The sequence below is a fragment of the Mus caroli genome, chromosome 10 (assembly GCF_900094665.2).
Source record: "Mus caroli chromosome 10, CAROLI_EIJ_v1.1, whole genome shotgun sequence".
Lineage (NCBI taxonomy): Eukaryota > Metazoa > Chordata > Mammalia > Rodentia > Muridae > Mus > Mus caroli.
This window is the reverse complement of record NC_034579.1, coordinates 34304644-34324932: the sequence shown is the minus strand read 5'-3', so window position 1 is coordinate 34324932 and position 20289 is coordinate 34304644. Positions and strand designations below refer to the sequence as shown.

The 20289-nt window shown below is 42.0% G+C and overlaps 1 protein-coding gene across 1 annotated transcript; it reads left to right on the top strand.

Moving 5' to 3' along the window:
- The first annotated feature begins 210 nt into the window (after positions 1-210).
- Rfpl4b (ret finger protein like 4B) lies at positions 211-1011 on the top strand. Its single transcript, XM_021173656.1, is given in 3 exon segments — positions 211-903; positions 905-986; positions 989-1011. Coding segments are annotated over 3 exon segments (798 nt in total).
- The last annotated feature ends 19278 nt before the right edge of the window (positions 1012-20289 follow it).

The following is a 20289-nucleotide window of genomic DNA, read 5'->3' as shown; positions in this document are numbered from 1 at the left end:
GCCACTATATAAGGCTCCATCCAGCCCTAGTACTTGATTACTTCAACCTAGAGCTTGAGCAAGTAAATACAGAAGCACAAGTGGTCAGATTCTAAGTCCTTTGCTGGAGGTCACCAACTCTAGGTAAACTGATCCTTTTTGGGTCTGTCTTCACAATCCTATTTCTCTCTGGCTACAATGTTTGTTTGTGTCTTTATCTTTGGTTTTCAGATGAGGAAAGAGAACTTGGACTCTAAATATCACCATGTAAAAGTTTCACAAGATAACTTAATGGAAAACAATTTGGAAATGGAGGCAATCTGTGCAATTTGCCTGGACCTTTACTCTGATCCTGTTTATCTCTCCTGCGCCCACATACTTTGCTTTGATTGCGGTAAAAAATGGATGACAGAGAAAAGAGACTTGAAAATGACCTGTCCCGTGTGTCGAAAAGAACAAAAGAGACCTGTCAAGTATGATGGGGTAATGAAAGAACTGGCCATCCTTTTAAAGCAGCATGGCCCCTTACTGAAGCAACATAAAGGGCAGATCACTGGACTTCTGGGATTGGTATCAGAGAATACGGCTCTGGCAGCTAAGACTGGTGACTCCTCCCGGGAACCCTCTAATGATTTAAAGGGTGGGAAGCCTGGTCATAATTTGGTGGAAGATCCCAGAAGATTCATTTCTTTGGCCCATGTCCTGGACAACTCCCACTTTTTTTCAGTCTGCCACTGGGAAGTTGATGTGGAGAAAAGGAACGAATGGGCTCCAGGTATTTGCAAGGAACCAGTTAGCAGGAGGAACATCTATTTACTCTGTGAACATGAGTTCCAGTTGCTTGGTGAGAAGACGAGAGGAATCAGAGTTAATTTTATTTCAGAAAGACACCATAGAAGCCCTGGCCTTTGTCACATAGGGATTTTTCCTCGCCCTGACTATGGAAGAAACCAAGTTTGTGATGGGAAAAGCAATGTCTTTACCTATGAGTGCCATTCTCTCTGCATTTTGGAGCTCATTCCTTTGTTCTAAGGAAAAGGCCAGTGGAAGGGAAAAGTGGTGCCCCCATGCAAACATCTGCCTTTGAGTCATTCATCAATATTTAGTTTTCAGAAGGCCTAGTTCCCAGAGGAAGATTGGAGGACCAAGGTAATGCATTGCACTAAGACTTGGAAGACTTCTGATGAACTCTATAGACTCCTGAGATCACTCTGGGGATAATTATGTTGTAGGCAAATAGCTGTGTACTGTACATTTTTTTTTACAGTAAAATATTGTTAATGTTTTATGGATATAGAGTATCCATGCTTACTGATTTTTATGTAAACTTAATACAAACGGTAGTTACCTAAGATTAGGCTGTAGACAAGCCTGTAGGGCATTTTAAAAATTAGCATGGTGGCTCACACCTTTAATCCCAGCACGCGGGAGACAGAGGCAGGTGGATTTCTAAATTCAAGGCCAACCCGGTCTACAAAGTGAGTTCCAGGACAGCCAGGGCTATACAGAGAAACGCTGTCTCGAAAAACAAAAACAACAACAACAACAACACCCCAAAAAACAAAACAAAACAAAAAAACCAAAAAAAAAAATTAGTGATTGATACAATAATGTCCAGCTCATTGTTGGTGCGGCCACATGTAGGCTGATTGGTCTTGTTTTCTATAAAAGTAGGCTAAGTGAGCCATAAGATGCAAGCCAGTGGTCCAGCTCACAGCTCTGCCTGCATTCAGAGGCCAGCCAGCACCAGGCCCACCAACATCTGGGAAAACCAGGTGGGACTCTCCCCCAGGCCTCTTGCCCGACAGGTTCCTTAGACACAACTAGCATAGCAAATTGTGCCTTGTTCCCACTACTACATTCTAGTACATAACTCTGCCTGTATCCCCTGAGGCCCTGCCAGCATCAGGAACTATCACTCTCCCAAATCCCCTGCCTGCCAAGTCCTCATAAAGCACACCCAACAGTGGTAAACTGTACCCACTCCATTTTCTAGGCCACAACTCTGCCTGCATCCCTAGTGGCATGCCAGCACCGGGGACAACATAAAAAGAGTCAATAAGAGCAAGGGTAATATGGCACCACCAGAGCCCAGCTATCCTACTAGTGCAAGCTCTGGATATCCTAACAACAGCTGTAGCATAAGAAAATGACCTTAAATCTAACCTTATAAAGATGATAGAGACTTTTAAAGAGGAAATAGATAAATCCCTTAAAGAAAGGATCCATCCCATATACAATCACCAAAACCCAGACACTGTTGGGGATGCCAACAAGTGCTTGCTGACAGGAGTCTGATATAGCTCTCTTCTGAGAGGCTCTGCCAGTCCCTGAGAAATACAGAGATGGATGCTCAAACCCATTCATTGGACGGAGCACAGGGTCCCCAATGAAGGAGATAAAGTACCCAAGGAGCTGAAGGAGTTTGCAGCCCCATAGGAGGAACAACAATATGAACTAGCCAAAACCCCCAGAGCTCCCAGGGACTAAACCACCAACCAAAGAGCACACATGGTGGGACTCATGGCTCCAGCTGCATATGCAACAGAGGCTGGTCTAGTTGGATCAATGGGAGGAGAGGCCCTTTGTCCTATGAAGGCTCTATGTCCCAGTGTGGGGGAATGCCAGGGCCAGGAGGTGGGAGTGGGTGGGTTGGTGAGCAGGGGGAGGGGGTAGGGAGTAGAGGGAGGGTGTTTTTCAAAGGGGCAACCAGGAAAGGGGATAACATTTGAAATGTAAATAAAGAAAATATCCAATAAAAAAATTAAAATAAAAGAAATTCAGAAAAATACAAATAGGTAAAGGATGAATAAAACTATTAAAGATCTGTGATGGTTTGTATATGCTCGGCCCAGGGAATGGCACGACGAAGGATGGCCTTGTTGGAGTAGGTGTGTCACTGTGGTTGTGGGCTTTAAGACTCTCATCCTAGCTGCCTGGAAGCGAGTCTGCCACTAGCAGCCTTCACATGAAGATGTAGAACTCTCAGCTCTGCCTGCATCATGCCTGTCTAGATGGGTGCCCTACTCCCACCTTGATGATGAGGGACTGACCTCTGAACCTGTAAGCCAGCCTAATTAAATGTTGTCCTTTATATGACTTGCTTTGGCCATGGTGTCTGCTCACAGCAGTAAAACCTTAATTAAGACAGAAGTTGGTAGCAGAAGTGAGGTATTGCTGTGATAGACCTGACAATGCATTTGTTTGGAAGAATGTGGACTTGGGGATTTGGAGTTTGGAAAGTGGTAGAATGCTTTAAATGGGGCTTAATGAGCCATCCTAGTAGGAATATGGAAAACTTTGCTGCTGAGAGTAATTTGAACTGTGCAGACCAGGCCCAAGAGGTTTCAGAGAAGAATTTCTGTATGTGGCCTAAAGCCTGTGTTTGTGGTATTTTGGCAAAGAACATGGCTGGTTTTTGTCCTTGTCTGAAGAGTCTACCTGAGGCTAAGATGAAGAGGTTTATATTAATTGCACTGACAAAGGAAGTCTCAAAAAAGTCCAGCAGAGACTTTGTTCTCTGGTTAAGTCTCATGAAGAACATTTTGAACAAGCATAGAGAGCTTAGTAAGGAAAAATATAGAATATATGGTTCCAGTATTAAAGGGACACCAGGGAGTGAAATGGAGCTGAATCCTGTGTTTAAGAATATTAAATTGAACTAAGGGAGTGGTGACCTTGGAGCAAGATCCCATCCAGCTAAGTTAGATGCAGACATGGTGGTATACACCTTTAATCCCAGGAAATAAAGAGAAGCAGTTCTTTGAGTTCAAGGCCAGCCTGAGACCAAGCAAGTTCTAGATGAAGAAAAGCTTAAGTATAGTCTTGGTGATACACACCTTTAATCCCAGGAGACATGCATGAAGATGTCTGAGTTCAAGGTCAATCTACAGAGCAAGATCAAGGACTGCTAGGCTTAGGCAGTGAAGGGGCTGGAAAACAGAAATTTAGTGATAACATAACAAAACAAGGGGTTTGTGTTCCAGATCCTGCAAGCAGCAGAGAGCAGCTTCAGCCATGTGGCTCTGGCTTTAGAGTCAAGAATAGAAGGGACTACTGGGACAGTTGATGCTGGTTAGCTGAAGCTGAGAAATTAGTAGTGATTAAGAAGAGACCAGTGTCATTGAACTGAAATCTTCTGGGAAGTGTTTTCTGAGAGCACAAAGAAGCTGCGTTCCAGATATAGCCAAGGATGTACCTCCTGCTACAGCTGTACTTGGTGATATTTAAGAGTTACCCAGGTGGTACTGGTTCTGAAGACATGAAGAGGTCATGAAGACTAGCTGAGGCTTAGCACTGTGAGAGGCCATGGAAGGCCATTGGTGAAGGTGCAGTCTCAGTTGCAGTTGATGGCTCAGGACTGCAGGGGTCATGCAAAGGATTTGAGGCTTAGCACCATGAAGAGAACCTATGAGAGCCTAGTGGTAAAGCCTAGTTGCCATGGAAGATCCCAGAGTATTGGAGATGCTGAAAGACCCTGAGAGGAGCCCCTCACTCAAGTCTCAGGATAATAACGGATCCCCAAGAACTCATGAGAGACCAAGCTTGATGCAAACCACATGAGGCTTTATTGGGGAAAGCCAGAGCTCTGGGGACCACTCATATCCCACGCTAGGGTAGAGGAGTAGACCCCGAGGGGAAAGGGGTCCTAGTTTTTATAGGCCCTCAGGGGGGAAAGGAGAAGGGNGGAGTAGGGGATTTCCAGATCTAAACAATGTCTATTCTCAAGAAATGGGTATGGGAGGGGTACAAGGAAAGAGTAATGCAGGTGCAATAACTCCGGATTGGTCCCCGCTGTGGTTGCTGGGGAGATTTTATACTTTATCCCAGCAACCAATATCACAAAGACCTGGCAATGAGGTGCAGCAGTGGGCACACACCTGGGTTCAAGGAATGGTCAGAATATTGGCAGACACACGGGTTCAAGGCCAGAGCATTGTGCACCTCTCTTTTTCTAAATCAGTGAAGCTAGTTCTGCTAACAATGACATCTATTTTGCCAATTTCAGGGCTTCTGTGACCTTTTACATTCTGTCAGGATCTTTCAATGCCAGTACCATGGGATGATCACCAAGAACAGCAGCAACAATGGAGTGGATCAACCTGAGTTTAGAGTGCTACAGAAGGCAGAGTGAAGTGACACCAGCCCTTTGGAGGAGCCCAGAAGATCCTTTGTGGATCCCAGACATTGAAACAGGAAGTTGTAACTTTCAAGTTGCCTTGGAGACCCCAAGACTTTGAAGATGCCAGAGCCATGAGCTATCTGCTAAGGAAACCTGTTAACAGAGTGGAACCAGCCCAGGAGACAGAAGTTTGTTGCCGACAACAAAGGTGAAAAAAATAGTTGGAGATTTGAAAACTGCTTTAATATTAGACATAGAGATGCAGAGTTTTTAGTTTGCCCACTTGGTTTGGTTTCCTGTCTTGCTTTGGGGATTACAGTTTAGTGATTGGATGGATCTCATAAGAAACTTTGAAATTTTAACATTGTTGATACTACTATAGATTATAGGGACTTTGGAAGTTGGACTAAATGTACTTTTTTAGTATGGTATGTTTAGGTATGGCCTCCATATGCTCGTATGTTTGAACAATCCTATGGGGGCCAGGGAGTGGAATGTTATGGGTTGTATATGCTGCCCAGGGAGTGGCACTATTAGAAGGTGTGGCCCAGTTAGAGTAGGTATGGCCTTGTTGGAGTAGATATGTCACTGTGGACATGGGCTTTAAGACCCTCATCCTAGCTGCCTGGAAATCAGTATTCTAGAAGCCTTCAGATGAAGATGTAGAACTCTCAGCTACTCCTGCACCATGCTTGCCTAGATGCTGCCATGCTCCCACTTTGAGAATAATGGGCTTAACCTCTGAACCTATAACCCAGCCTCAATTAAATGTTATTCTTATTAGAATTGCCTTGATCATGGTGTCTATTCTCAGCAGTAAAACCCTAAGACAGGTGGGAAGGAAAGCTTTGATTGGGATGTAAAGTAAGTAAATAAATAATAATAAAAAAGGAGCCCTAATGATTCTTTGAATTTCCTTGTTGTCTGTTATGTCTCCCTTTTCTGATTTTGTTTATTTGGATACTGTCTCTCTGTCTTTTTGTTAGTTTGGCTAAGCGTTTGTCTATTTTATTGATTTTCTCAAAGAAACAGCTCTTGGTTTTGTTGATTCCTTGTATCATTTTCTTTGTTTCTAATTGGTTAATTTCAGCTTAATTTTGATTATTTCCTGCCTTCTACTCCTCTGGTGTACTTGCTTCTCTTTTTTCTAGAACTTTCAGGTGTACTTTTAAATTGCTGATATGAGAACTTTCTAATTTCTTTATGGAGGCACTTAGTACTATGAACTTTCCTCTTAGCACTGCCTTTCTTTCTTTTTTTTTATTTTTATAAAACACATTTATTTATCTAACACATAAATAAAATAAAGGTTTTTTTTTTAAACCATTAAGGTTGGTGGACATGGTGGACACTTGTAATCCTAGCAATTGGAGTTGCTGAAATAGGGAAAGTGTAGACAGAGCTCAAGGCCAGCATGGGCTACAAAGTGAGAGTCTATCTCAAAACAAATCAACTCTTTGACTTCAAATAAAGCATACATCTCAATACCCTTTTCCTACCTATAGTCTTGTTTCCTACATATCATGTTGCTTCAGTGATCAAGTTCTTTGGAGAAATGTCCAGTGTTACATTTTGTGGTGTTTTGAATAGGTATAGCTCCCACAGACTCATGTATTTGAATGCATGGCCCTTAGTGGGTGGCACTGTTAAGAGGTGTAGCCTTGCTGGAGTAGGTGTGGCTTTCTTGGAGGAGGTGTGTCATTGTGGAGATGGGCTTTGAGGTCTCCTATGCTCAAGCTATACTCAAGCTTTAAAAGTGGCAACTCAGTCTCCTTTTGCTGCCTGTAGATCAAGATGTAGAACTCTTGGATCCTCCAGCACTGTGTCTGCCTGCCTGTTGCCATGCTTCCTGCCATGATAATGGACTGAACTTCTCGAACTATTAGTCATCCCTAATTAAATAGTTTTCTTTATAACAGTTGTCTTGGTCATGGTGTCTTTTCACAGCAATAAAACTCCAACTAAGACAGAAGTTGGTACTAGGAGTGGGGTATTTCTGTGATAGGCCTGAATGTTTTTGTTTTGAGGAATATGGACTTTGGGACTGTGAATTTTAAAAGCAGATTAAAGCTTTAAGTGGGGTTTGATGGACCATTCTAGTAGGAACATGGAAGGCAGTGGTGATGAGTCTGATTTGAACTGTTGGGACCTAGTTCAGAAGTTTCAGAGGAGAAAAATTTTAGTATGTTGCCTAGTGATCATTCTTGTGATATTTTGATGAAGAATGTGACTGCTGTAGCACTGCTTTTCTTTGTGTAACATAAATTTAAATTTGGGTATGCTGTGCCTTTATTTTCATTGATTTTTTTTTTTTTTCGAAACAGGGTTTCTCTGTATAGCTCTGGCTGTCCTGGAACTCACTTTGTAGACCAGGCTGGCCTTGAACTCAGAAATCCTCCTGCCTCTGCCTCCTGAGTGCTGGGATTAAAGGGGTGTGCCACCACGCCCAGCCCGTTTTCATTGAATTCTAGAAAGTATTTCTTTTTTTTATTTCTTCCCTGACACAGAGATCATTGAATAGAGTGTTGTTCAGATTTCATGATAGTGTAGGCTTTGTGGTGTTTCTATTGTTATTGAATCCAGATTTAATCTATGGTGGTCTGGTGGGATACATGGATTTATTTCAATTTTCTTGTATCTGTTGAGGCTTGCTTTGTAACCGATTATGCGATCAGTTTTTGAGAAGGATCTATGAGGTGCTGAGAAATAGGCATATTCTTTTGTGTATGGGTGAAATGTTTTGTAGATACCTGTTAGGTCCATTTGATTCATAGTATCTGTTATGTTTATTTTTTTATCTTTTTAGTTCTTATCTGGATGACCTGTTGATTGGTGAGTGTAGGGTGTTGAAGGCTCCCACTCTTAATGTGTGGGGTTTGATGTGCAAGTTATGCTTTAGCAATGATTGTTTTATAAATGTGGATGCCCTGGTGTTTGGAACATATATGTTCAGAATTCAGATGTCATCTTAGATTTTTTTTCCTTTGATGAGTATGAAGTGTCTTTCCCCATCTCTTTCAAGTAATTTTGGTTTAGAGTCTGTTTTACTGTATCTTAGAATGTCTACTCCAGCTTGCTTTTGGGTCCATTTGTTTGGAAAGATCTTTTTTCAGCCTTTTATTCTAAGGTAACGTGTATCTTTATGGCTGAGATGTGTTTCTTGTATGTAGCAGAATGATGGATCCTGTTTTTGCATGCATTCTATTAGCCTGTGTCTTTTTATTGGGGAATTGAGTCCATTGATGTTGGCAGATATTAATGACCAGTGGTTGTTAATTCCTGTTATTTTGACATTTGTGGTGTTATTGTGTGTGCGTACGTGCGTGTGTGTGTGTGTACTTCCCTTGTTTTGGTTTTGCTGGTATGGAATTATTTCCTGTGTTTTCATGGTTATAGTTATCTTACTTGGGTTGAAATTTTCTTTCTAGTATTTTCTGTAGGGCTGAATTTGTGGATCAATATTGTTTAAATTTTCTTTTGTCTTGACATATTTATTCAGCTATTAAAAACAAAGACATCAAGAAATTTTCAGGCAAATGGATGAAACTTGAGAATATCATAGTGAGTGAGGTAACCCAGACCCTAAAGGACATGCATGGTATGTACTCACTTGTAAGTAGATATTAGCCTTAAAGTACAGGATACCCATTCATACTCCAAAGACCCAAAGAAGCTAAACATGAAGGAAGGCCCAAGAGAGGAAGCCTGAATCTTACTTAAAAGGGGAGATAAAATAATCATAGGCAGCAGATGGAGGGAGGGAACCAGGTGGGAGGGGAATGGGAAGGGGAAGGGGAATGGGGTTTATGAGCAGGTGTGGGGAGAGATAAGAGAGAGGGCCAGAGGGCCAGAAGAATGAATAGAAATCTGCAGCTGACTGGGGTGTGGGGCATCTTGAGGATATGCCAGAGATCTGTGATGGTGGATGCTCCCAGGAATCAATGGGGAATAACCTTAGCTGAGACAGCAGTGGGGACATGGAACATGAAGGGGTCAACTCCTATAGCCAGGCAGAAACCCTGGTAGAGTGATAGGGACACCAACCCACTCACACACATTTTAACTTCAAATTTATCCTGTCTACAAGAAAGTCAGGAATGGGGATGGAGCAGAGACTGAGGGAATTGCCAACCAATAAGAGACCCAAGTTGAGACCTATCCCATGGGCAAGCACCAGTTCCTAAAACTATTAATGATATTCTGTTATGCTTTCCTAGTGTAACTGTCCTCTGAGAGACTCCACCCAGTGTCTGATTAAAACAGGTGCAGAATCCCAAGCCAAACATCGGACAGAGCCTTGGGACTCCTATGGAAGAGTTCAGAGAAGGATTGAGGACACTGAAGGGGGTAGGAACTTCATAGGAAGACCAAGAGTCAACTAACCTGGACTCTTTGGGGCTCTCAGAGACTGAGCTACCAACTAAAGAGCATACACATGCTGAACCTAGGTCCCTACACAAATGTAGTAGATATGTTCCTTGGTCTTCATGTGGGTGCCTCAACAACTGGCGCTGGGGCTATCCCTAAAGCTGTTGCATGTCTGTGGATTATGTTCCCCTGACTGGGCTCCCTTTTCTGGCCTTAGTAGGAGAGGATGTGACTAGCTTTGCAGAGACTGGTGTGACCAAGTCAACTAACCTGGCCGATAGAGGCTCACTAAGTCTCAACAACCAACCAGAGAACTTTTATGGGATGGATTTAGGCCCTTTACACATATATGTAACAGATGCATAGCTTGGTCTTCATGTGGGTCTCCTAACAGCTGGAAGAGGGGCTGTCTCTGACTCTGTTGCCTGCCTTTGGACTCCCTTCCCCTAACTGGCCCCCCTTGTCTAGGCCCAAGAGAAGACATACCTAGTCCTACTGCAACATGTTATACCAAGGTGGATTGATATCCATAGGAGACCTCTCATTCTCTGAAGAGAAAGGGAGGGATCATGGAGAGGGGAGGTGAGAGAGAGGGAGTGGCAGGTGTGGGGGGTAAGGGAAGCTTCAATCTGGATGCAAAGTAAATACATACATACATACATACATACATACATACATACATGCATACATAAGCAGGAAGAGAGTAAGCAACATTCCTCCATGTTCTCTCCTATTTCTGGTACTGCTACTATTTGAGCCTGACTTCTTTTGATCTATGATATGTAGGTGTTAATGAGATAAACCCTTTCTCCACTACATTGCTTTTGGTCATGGTGTTTTATCTCAACAATAAAAACAGAAGACACTATTCTATTATTTTATGCTCATTTATGTAGAATTTTTGATAAAATAGTTGCTTGGGAGAAAAAAACAAAACAAACAGAGCCAGTGAATGATGTTTTTATATGGCGTAAAATTTCACAGAGAGACAAAACTGGGAAAGAACTGTTTCCCATTTTGATCCCCTCTTCTAAGAGCATGAGAGTCCATGAGACACAAAGGACTTTGACTAAGGTCACTTTGTAATAATTCGTGAGTATTGTAATGTGAATTGTCCTGTACTCACTTCAGCTGCCAACTGCCAATTCCTTGCAAATGGCACTGAATGTGTAATCTGCAGAAGTCTGCCAATACATTCAATAAAAAAAACTAACACGTTTAAAAATGGTGAAAGGTATGGAACATTCTGAAGTCTTATAAATATGGAGATGAGTGTTGTGAAATTTAGTTTTGTGACTTGAAATTCTCTTAAGAAGCTCCATATAGATTAAAGATGTTCACTAATTAAAATAATATGACTATTGCAAAATGGAACCAAAGTTTCATGGCCCTCCTAGTAGTCCTCTTTAATAGTGTTTTACTATCAATCTCCAACTGGGCTAAACTTTTCTGTGACTATTTGATAAAAAACAAAATATGCTGTCAAATCTTAAAACAACAAACCCAAATAAAGAACACCCCCACCCCCAAAACCTCTCAAGTGCCCCAAGTGTACCTAAGATGAAATAGTTTCTCAGCCACTCCAGCCCCTGAACAAGAAATTTAATCCAGATCCTCTACCCCAATTTTTGTTTTGTTTACTGCTATAGCTAAGGGTGACCTCAAACTCCAGATTCTCCTGTCTCCACCTCAAGTGTGATGGAACTGAAGATGTAAGCTCCCATACTTGACTTTTCTGTCTGTTTAATTTTTTTGAGGGGGGCATGGAGAGAGGATGAAATCTCATGTTGTCCAGGATAGTTTCTGTCTCATTAGGTAGCTGGGGATAACTTTGACCTTAAGTTCTTCCTGGCTTCACCTGGCAAAAGCTTACACTTCAGGTGTGGATATTGTGTGCAAGTGCGGATGTTGTGTGGGCAGCTGTGATACACCAAATCTGTTTTGTTCCTCCATCTTCATTGGCTTTGCCTCAGCCTGTAATTTTTCACACCCTCCATTTCACACACCCCAGGGCCTTGTAGAGTGTAGTTTTCTGATTTCCACCACTTCTGAGGTGACATTTGTCACACTGAGGCATGCTCTAGAATCTGCCTTTATTTCATTTCCAAAGAGAGTCAGGGTTATTATCTCCCAGGTCCTTTTGTCTCTACCAGGATAGGAAGATAACCTTCCCTTTCCGTCTTGCTTTTTCCCTTGTTCCTTCTTGGTCTCTGTGATCCTTTTCAGGGACTGTCTTGCATTTTCCTTGCTGTGGGTTTGGGGGGGGGGGTTTCCACTCTGATCCACCTCAACAAGGGTTTGTAATGTTTAAAAACCAATACTTTAAGAATGACATATTTCTCTTCTTAAATTTCATCTAAAAATTCTAATATCACACAACAATGTGCTTACATGGTCATCAGTAAATGAAACTGTCACAGATGCTTAGCTTCTAGACTCCTGCTCTTGAATATTAAGTACCTCAGTTTCCCTGTGTTGTCCTTATTTCAAGGGGCTTCAGGTTTGTTTGTTTGTTTATTTATTTATTTCTTTAGGCTGTTTACGTCCCAAGTTTCCATTTCTCCCACCTGAGGGACCTGAGTGGTTTCTTCCCTTCTGATATACTGGGGGAAATGCAAGTGGCTGTTGTTTGGCCCAGTTCCTCTCTGCCATGTGGCTGCATGATGGTGGTGCAGAGTGGTGGGTCACACACGCTTTACTATTGTCCACGGTTCAGCAAAAGCTTTCATGTGCAATGTTTAACTTCTCATCCCGCTGTAGACCAAGTTCCAGGTGGGGAACTGGTGTGACAGCCACTAGAATTTTCCTTGTTCTACAGTTACCATGTTGTAGTTCACATCCAGCCAGTCACTCCAAGCAGCTCAGTGAGGCTGCTGATGCCTTAACCTACAAGGACATGACAGCTCAAGTAGGATCCATGCTCTCAGTTCCATCTACTCTTGACTTCTGCATTCTTCACACACTAGCTTGATCTGAGCAAGGTGGATCCTAGGCTTGCAAATCCAGTTTTGGTTGCTTTCAGCATTGTGGTCTTGGGTGAAAGATTTAATTTTCTTATGTGGAAGATTCCTAATCAGTAAGGGGGTTTAATAAAGAGACTCACCTTCAATACTACAGTCAGCCTTCAAAATCTGTAGATTCAACCAATCCTAGTTTAAAATTTTTCTTTAATATGGCTCTGTACTGAATGTGTACAGACTTTTAAAATCTTTGTCTTCATCCTAAAAACAATACAACAAACTGGGTGTGGTGGCAGAGGGAAGTGGATTTGTGCAATTTCATGGGCAACTTTGTCTACATAGTAAGCCCAGGCAATCCCAAAGCTACATAGTAAGACCATCTCATAAAAGCAAAGCAAAACAAAACAAAAAAGAAACAAACAAACAAACAAACAAAAACCAGAGCAAAACAATGCTGTTCATAGCACTTACACTGAACTATGTATTCTATATTGGTATTATTTATCTTTTAGATATGTCTGGACATATTTGGGAGTATCAGACAAGTTATATTTGCATATGATACCCCTTTATACATGGGATCATGTGTCTATAAATTTTGGCACCAGTAAGAAGACTTAAAACCAGTCATTTGGAGATTTGTGGAGTGGCTATTTGAGGATTAAATGGTAGCATAGGGATTTGCTTAAAGAATGTGCTCACAGATTTTCTTCCTAATTGTTAATATCACCTACTATTATCTCTAGTTCACTGTAAAGTTGTTTTTTAAATAACATACTATTGTAATGTTAGAAACATAAAAGAAGAAAGTATCACATCACTGTACTTCCTTTTCTCTTTCCATTCATGTAAATGACATTTTAGTTCCATTTCTTCTCCATTTTGTTCCCTTCTACCTGCCCATAATTATTGTGAAGATGGATATATATATATACAGATGTGTTAATTGATGCTGATAGTAAAGTTGCAATCCTTCTGAGAAAACAAAATTCTGCTCTATAAAACAGCAGTTTGGAGATTTCTTGGGGAGTTCATCAGAGAAGATGCTCAGACATGGGTTCAAGCCAATAGAAACTATTGATTAGCCAGCCAGTGACTACACTGGGTGTTCCGGGTCCTAGAGTAGCCCCAATCCTTTCTCAGGATGAGCTTTTAAGCACAGAAACCATGTTCTGGGTTAACATAGTTCAGTTAATGAGAACAGTTAGCCAGAAGCAGAACTACAGGAGCCAAAAGCAAGGTTATTACATTTAGACAGTTTCCCAGAACTATGGACTTTGATGGACTAGGCCTTTATTTTAGTTTTGACAGGCAGTGCTGTCTATGTACTTAGTTTTATATCCTGAATGATACTTTTATCATGGAGTTAGTTGTGCTAAGGCTTCAGGCATACTAAAGGTTGGAGCCCCTTTTCAGGGATAAACTACAATTCTAAATCCCAACTTTCATAATAGCATTATAATATTTATGAGTTCACCCCCCCTTCCCTCTAGCTGTTCATCTCACATTTCAACTTTCTAACTCTCAGTCCACCTATTTCACACTTGGGTGCTGCTAATGAAATATTACCTCATGTAAGACTTTGATCCTATCATACTTTCTAGTTCTTTATGGTGTGCCATGAATCAAACTGTAGGATAAACTTAACCTCTTCCTCCTGGGTCAAGAAAGGGATGGCTTGAAAAGACAAAGGCTCAACCCTGAATCTCTATAGATTTGCTGAAGCAGACTAGTTCAGCATCATTCATGGGCTATAGTTGATTTGAATGTTTTCCTTTGGCATTAAAGACTAAGAAAACCTAAGCAGGGAATAATGTTTAATTTCTGGATGTGAAATGGAGCCATCTGGAACAACTTACGAAACTAACCCATGTCCAAAAAACACACCCCAAAACCATCAAATCAGAATCTCTGGGGATAGGGATTGAGCAACAGTGTAGGTCCAAGATCCCTACTGATTCCAAAAGGCAGCCAGGGCTGAGAAGCATCTGAGTTGGATCTGATTGGTTGTGTCAGAATCTTTCAGTTGAGTTCAAGAAGTCTGGGAGAGGGCCACAAGTAAGCAACTACAAAAACTTCTCAGGGAATGCTAGTAAAGAGCATAGTTGAATTTAGTGTGCTAAAGGACACAGTGCACATTAATGCCAATGTATGGATTTACAAACGGATACATGGGCATATGTATGTTGATCTATATGTATTTTGTAAAAAAAAAGTTACAAAGAGAAAAACAAAACCTAGTATTGCCAGTTTAAAACTAATGCTAAAAATACAAACTTTATAAAGAGAGATCTGCGTTTGTTCCATGTGTCCTTCCCAATCGACAGACTTAACTATACTTTTCCTACTCTTGCATATATTTTAGTGCAGTCTTTGTTTTCTTTTAAACTGAGAGGGAGGGTGACATACTGATCAGTGTGATAAGAAACACTCTTATCTACTATCTACATCTGATAACCTGATAATACCCAAGATTATAGTAAAAATGCCTGTTCATTGGATGCACAGCAATCTGTAACTTGCTTTTTAATATTAGGAATTTTTTTCCCTGTGAGAAAAAAATGACAACACAAAACAACAAAAACAACTCTTGTTTTTCAGTTCTTGCTGCTTTATTCTTTTGTCATGGAAACAATCATGAAAAAAATGGCAAAACTTTCTGTTATGATGCTTATGGTTAATTTTGATGGCACGCTTGAATACGTTGAGAAGTGCCTAGAGGGTTAGTACTGCACACACCTGGGAGTATCTGAATGGATTTACAGGGGTACTTAGATCTTGAGAGCTCTGACCTAAGGAATAGATGATGGATTTATAATATGGTAGCATTGTGACAGGCAGAGAAAGCTAGGGGGCAGGGCTTAGTTCCCGGAAGTAGAGTACTGGAGATGTGTACTTAGGTGTCAGGCAGGTTCTGGCATTAGTAAATGAGGAAGTGCTTGCTGCTTATGTGTGGGCCATTGCAGACTGCTAGTCAGAACAGATCTCTCCTCTCCTGCTTCCCGATCACCAGTACATGGACTTACTTCTTTGTACCACCACACTCCTCCTTCCATGATGGGTTGGTGACTGAAATAAATCTTCCCCTTAAATTGTTTGTGCCAGGTGTTTTAGTCACGGAGACAAAAAGCTAATCTATCAAGCAGAATTGATCTCTGGATAAGTCACATATCACTTAGTTTGGTGGGATACTTGCTGCCTGTGCCCCAGACTACTCACTACCTGACCCTCAACATGTGAGGAGGCTCAGAGTCAAGGACACAGACTCCTGGTGCAGGTGAGAAACACTGCAGCAAGCTCATCTGAGCACTGCTGCAAACTCTTTAATACCCTCCACCTGAGCCCCATTGGGCCCAAGAAAGCATCTCTTCTAAACAGCAGTTCCCCATTGGCTGGCATTGTCTGCACCAGCAATCCTTGGTCTCTCAGGCAGTCCTCAATTAGGTCCTCCTGCAGGAGATGCTTTTGTGGTTGCTCCCCATCACGCTCCCTCCCCCTGCATTTACATAGAGGTTGCTCCACCATCCCTGCTACAGATACAGGTTTTCTTTTCCTCTATTTGTTTGCTTCTCATAGGTGGTAGATTTCGTTTTGGCACTAACGGATATACATGAGTGTCCTAGCCCTTTGCCCCATGGGATGGCCCTTGAGGGTAGTGGGTAAGAAGGTGCAGAACCAAAGACACAGACTCAGGGAGCCAGGTGAGAATTAGAAGCCGACTTATTTATTGTAGGATTGGGGAGTGCTTTTATATCCTCCACTGATGTCCATGTCCTCTCGGTCCTATAACTGCTTTTCCCACATAGTTGGCTCCAGTGGATTGGTCACATGCTCTATCTTTGTCTCCAGATGTCAGGCAGGTTCTGGGGTTGCTGAGCATGCGTGAGCCACTGTAGAGCACTAGTCAGAACATGCTGACTTCTCCCACACATGAGTGCCACATGTGATCTCCTTAGCATGCTAGCTTCTAAATCTGATTCTGAGTGAAGCTGGACATTCCGTGTGCTCACTCTTGGAGTTCTCCTTCTATTCCTGCTGTCTGGAAATGCAGGCACTGGACCACAGTGATGAGGAACTGGTGAGGGCTGGAAAACAGTCTGTAGAAGGAAGCATGGTTGCTTGAGGGCTGCAACCCTTTAGGACCTGCTGTTTTTATGCTTGTGTCTTACTTGCCTTTGAACATATCCCTAATTTATGTCTGGGTGTGCCAAATCCTCCATGACATGGTGATGGAACTTTAGGCATTCTGTGCAGGACTCACTTTCTCATGTTGAACTCACTTCCCAAAGCCTGTAGGACAAGCTTGGGCACCTTGTTTGTTTATGTAATTTGCCTTGTCTTCCTTGGCTCTGGTTCTTAGGACTTTGATGGGTTTATGGTAGGTTTATTTGTTTATATATCTTAAAAAATGTATTATTTTTTTATTAGTGAAAATACAGTCTTCTCTCATACAATACTACCCAACCGACCACAGTTTTCCCTCTCACCACCCCTACCAGCTCTCTCCCCACTTCCATTCTCTCCCAGTTCCCCTCCCACTCCATTTATTCTTCAGAAAGGAGCAGATCTTCAAGAGATGACAGCCAAACATGACAAAACAGGATACAGCAGGCTAAGCCCTGGTACTAAGGCTGGCCAAGGTAAACTAATAGGAGGAAGAGAGCCCCAAGGGCAGACACATGAGCCAGAGATACATTTGCTCCCACTGTAGGAGTCCCACAAAAACACCAAGCTTTCAGCCATAATATATTTGCAGAGGACCTGGTCTAGACTCATGCAGGCTCTGTGCTTCCACTTCATTCCCTGTGAGCCCATACGTGCCTTGCTTAGTTGATTCCATGGGGTGGGCCATGTTCTCCTGGTGTTCTCCATTCCCTCTGATTCTTCCAGTGTCTCCCTCCCACACCCCCGCTTCTCTGAAAGGAGGAACCTGATGAAGACCTTCAATTTAGACTCTCTCCACATAATGTTTGGCTGTGGGTCTCTGATCTGTTTCCATCTGCTGCTAGAGGAAGCCTCTCTGATGACAACTGGACATAGACCAATCAATGAGTATAGGAGAATATCATTAGGATCATGAGTATAGGAGAATATCATTAGTATAGGAGAATATCATCTTTTTGTCTGTCATCTTTGGTTCTATCTTAGGTCTTTGGGCCATCAACTTTCCAGTTCCTGGCCATCCAGGCAGCATAGGTTATGGGCTCTCTCTCATGGCATGTGCCTCAAATTAGACCAAACATTGGTTGGCCACCTCTACAAGTTCTATATCACCATTGCCCTAGCACATCTTGCAGGCAGGCAGATTGTAGGTAGAGTGTGAATGTAACTTTTATCCTCCTGTAGTAATTGTTTCTGAGACATCTTGCCTCTGTCTGCTAACCTAGTCCTTCATACAATTTAATCTAGGCCTATAATGTTTTCAGCCGTTCAGACTTAACTACTAAATAAACTCACCCTTTCTAGTTCTTTCTGAACTATAGCTGGTTGATTCAACTCAGCTGTTCTGGCTCAAAACTCTTCAAGCTGACTGATTGGAATTGGCTTCTTTCAGCTTCTGACTGAATTACTCTGCTTAGCCTCATACTAATTTTGGCTGGAAATCTGTTCTAATCTTCTGGCTCTTTCTCATTCTCTGGCTTGTTCTGTGCCCAGTTTGCTCTCTCTTAACCTGTGTCTGCAAAACTCTCCCAGTAAAACTGCCTCCTCCTCCCCCAGCCTCTTTCTGCACTGCTCTTTCTTTCTTTTTTTTTTTTCACTGTTTTTTTTTATTACATATTTTCCTCAATTACATTTCCAATGCTATCCCAAAAGTCCCCCATACCGCCCCCCACTTCCCTACCCTCCCATTCCCATTCTTTTGGCCCTGGCATTCCCCTATATTGGGGCATATAAAGTTTGCAAGTCCAATGGGCCTCTCTTTCCAGTGATGGCCGACTAGGCCATCTTTCGATACATATGCAGCTAGAGACAAGAGCTCCGGGGTACTGGTTAGTTCATCATGTTGTTCCAACTATAGGGTTGCAGATCCCCTTAGCTCCTTGGGTACTTTCTCTAGCTTCTCCATTGGGAGCCCTGTGATCCATCCAATAGCTGACTGTGAGCATCCACTCCTGTGTTTGCTAGGCCCCTGCATAGTCTCACAAGAGACAGCTATCTTTGGGTCCTTTCAGCAAAATCTTGCTAGTGTATGCAATGGTGTCAGCGTTTAGAAGCTGATTATGGGATGGATCCCTGGATACGGCAGTCTCTAAATGGTCCATCCTTTCATCACAGCTACGAACTTTGTCTCTGTAACTCCTTCCCTGGGTGTTTTGTTCCCAATTCTAAGAAGGTGCACAGTGTCCACACTTTGGTCTTCATTCTTCTTGAGTTTCATGCGTTTAGCAAATTGTATCTTATATCTTGGGTATCCTAAGTTTTGGGCTAATATCCACTTATCAGTGAATACATATTGTGTGAGATCTTTTGTGATTGTGTTACTTCACTCAAGATGATGCCCTCCAGGTCCATCCATTTGGCTAGGAATTTCATAAATTCATTCTTTTTAATAGCTGAGTAGTACTCCATTGTGTAAATGTACCATAATTTCTGTATCCATTCCTCTGTTGAGGGACATCTGGGTTCTTTCCAGCTTCTGGCTATTATAAATAGGGCTGCTATGAACATAGTGGAGCATGTGTCCTTTTTACCGGTTGGGACATCTTCTGGATATATGCCCAGGAGAGATATTGCTGGATCCTCCGGTAGTACTATGTCCAATTTTCTGAGGAACCGCCAGACTGATTTCCAGAGTGGTTGTACAAGCTTGCAATCCCACCAACAATGGAGGAGTGTTCCTCTTTCTCCACATCCTCGCCAGCATCTGCTGTCACCTGAATTTTTGATCTTAGCCATTCTGACTGGTGTGAGGTGGAATCTCAGGGTTGTTTTGATTTGCATTTCCCTGATGATTGATGTGTTCTTGGATTCGGTTAGCAAGAACTTTATTGAGATTTTTGCATCAATATTCATAAGGGATATTGGTCTGAAGTTTTCTATCTTTGTTGGGTCTTTTTGTGGTTTAGGTATCAGAGTAATTGTGGCTTCATAGAATGAGTTGGGTAGAGTACCTTCTGTTTCTATTTTGTGGAATAGTTTGTGAAGAACTGGGATTAGATCTTCTTTGAAGGTCTGATAGAACTCTGCACTAAACCCATCTGGTCCTGGGCTTTTTTTGGTTGGGAGACTATTAATGACTGCTTCTATTTCTTTGGGGGATATAGGGTTGTTTAGATCATTAACCTGATCTTGATTCAACTTTGGTACCTGGTATCTGTCTAGGAACTTCTCCATTTCATCCAGGTTCTCCAGTTTTGTTGAGTATAGCCTTTGGTAGAAGGATCTGATGGTGTTTTGGATGTCTTCAGGATCTGTTGTTATGTCTCCTTTTTCATTTCTGATTTTGTTAATTAGAATACTTTCCCTGTGCCCTCTAGTTAGTCTGGCTAAGGGTTTATCTATCTTGTTGATTTTCTCAAAGAACCAGCTCCTTGATTGGTTGATTCTTTGAATAGTTCTTCTTGTTTCCACTTGATTGATTTCGCCCCTGAGTTTGATTATTTCCTGCCGTCTACTCCTCTTGGGTGAATTTGCTTCCTTTTGTTCTAGTGTGCACTGCTCTTTCTAAAGTCACCTCTTTTTCCTATCTGTTTTTGTGAGAGTTGGGCACATACTGTTCTGTCAACTCTTTTTCTGATCTGTCACTTTGTCTGTCACTCAATTTGATATCACTTTCAAATATGGGTGCTTCCTTCTACAAACTACCTTTACCTTCATTGTTTGGGATTAAAGGTGTGTACCAAGGGTGTGTCAATATTC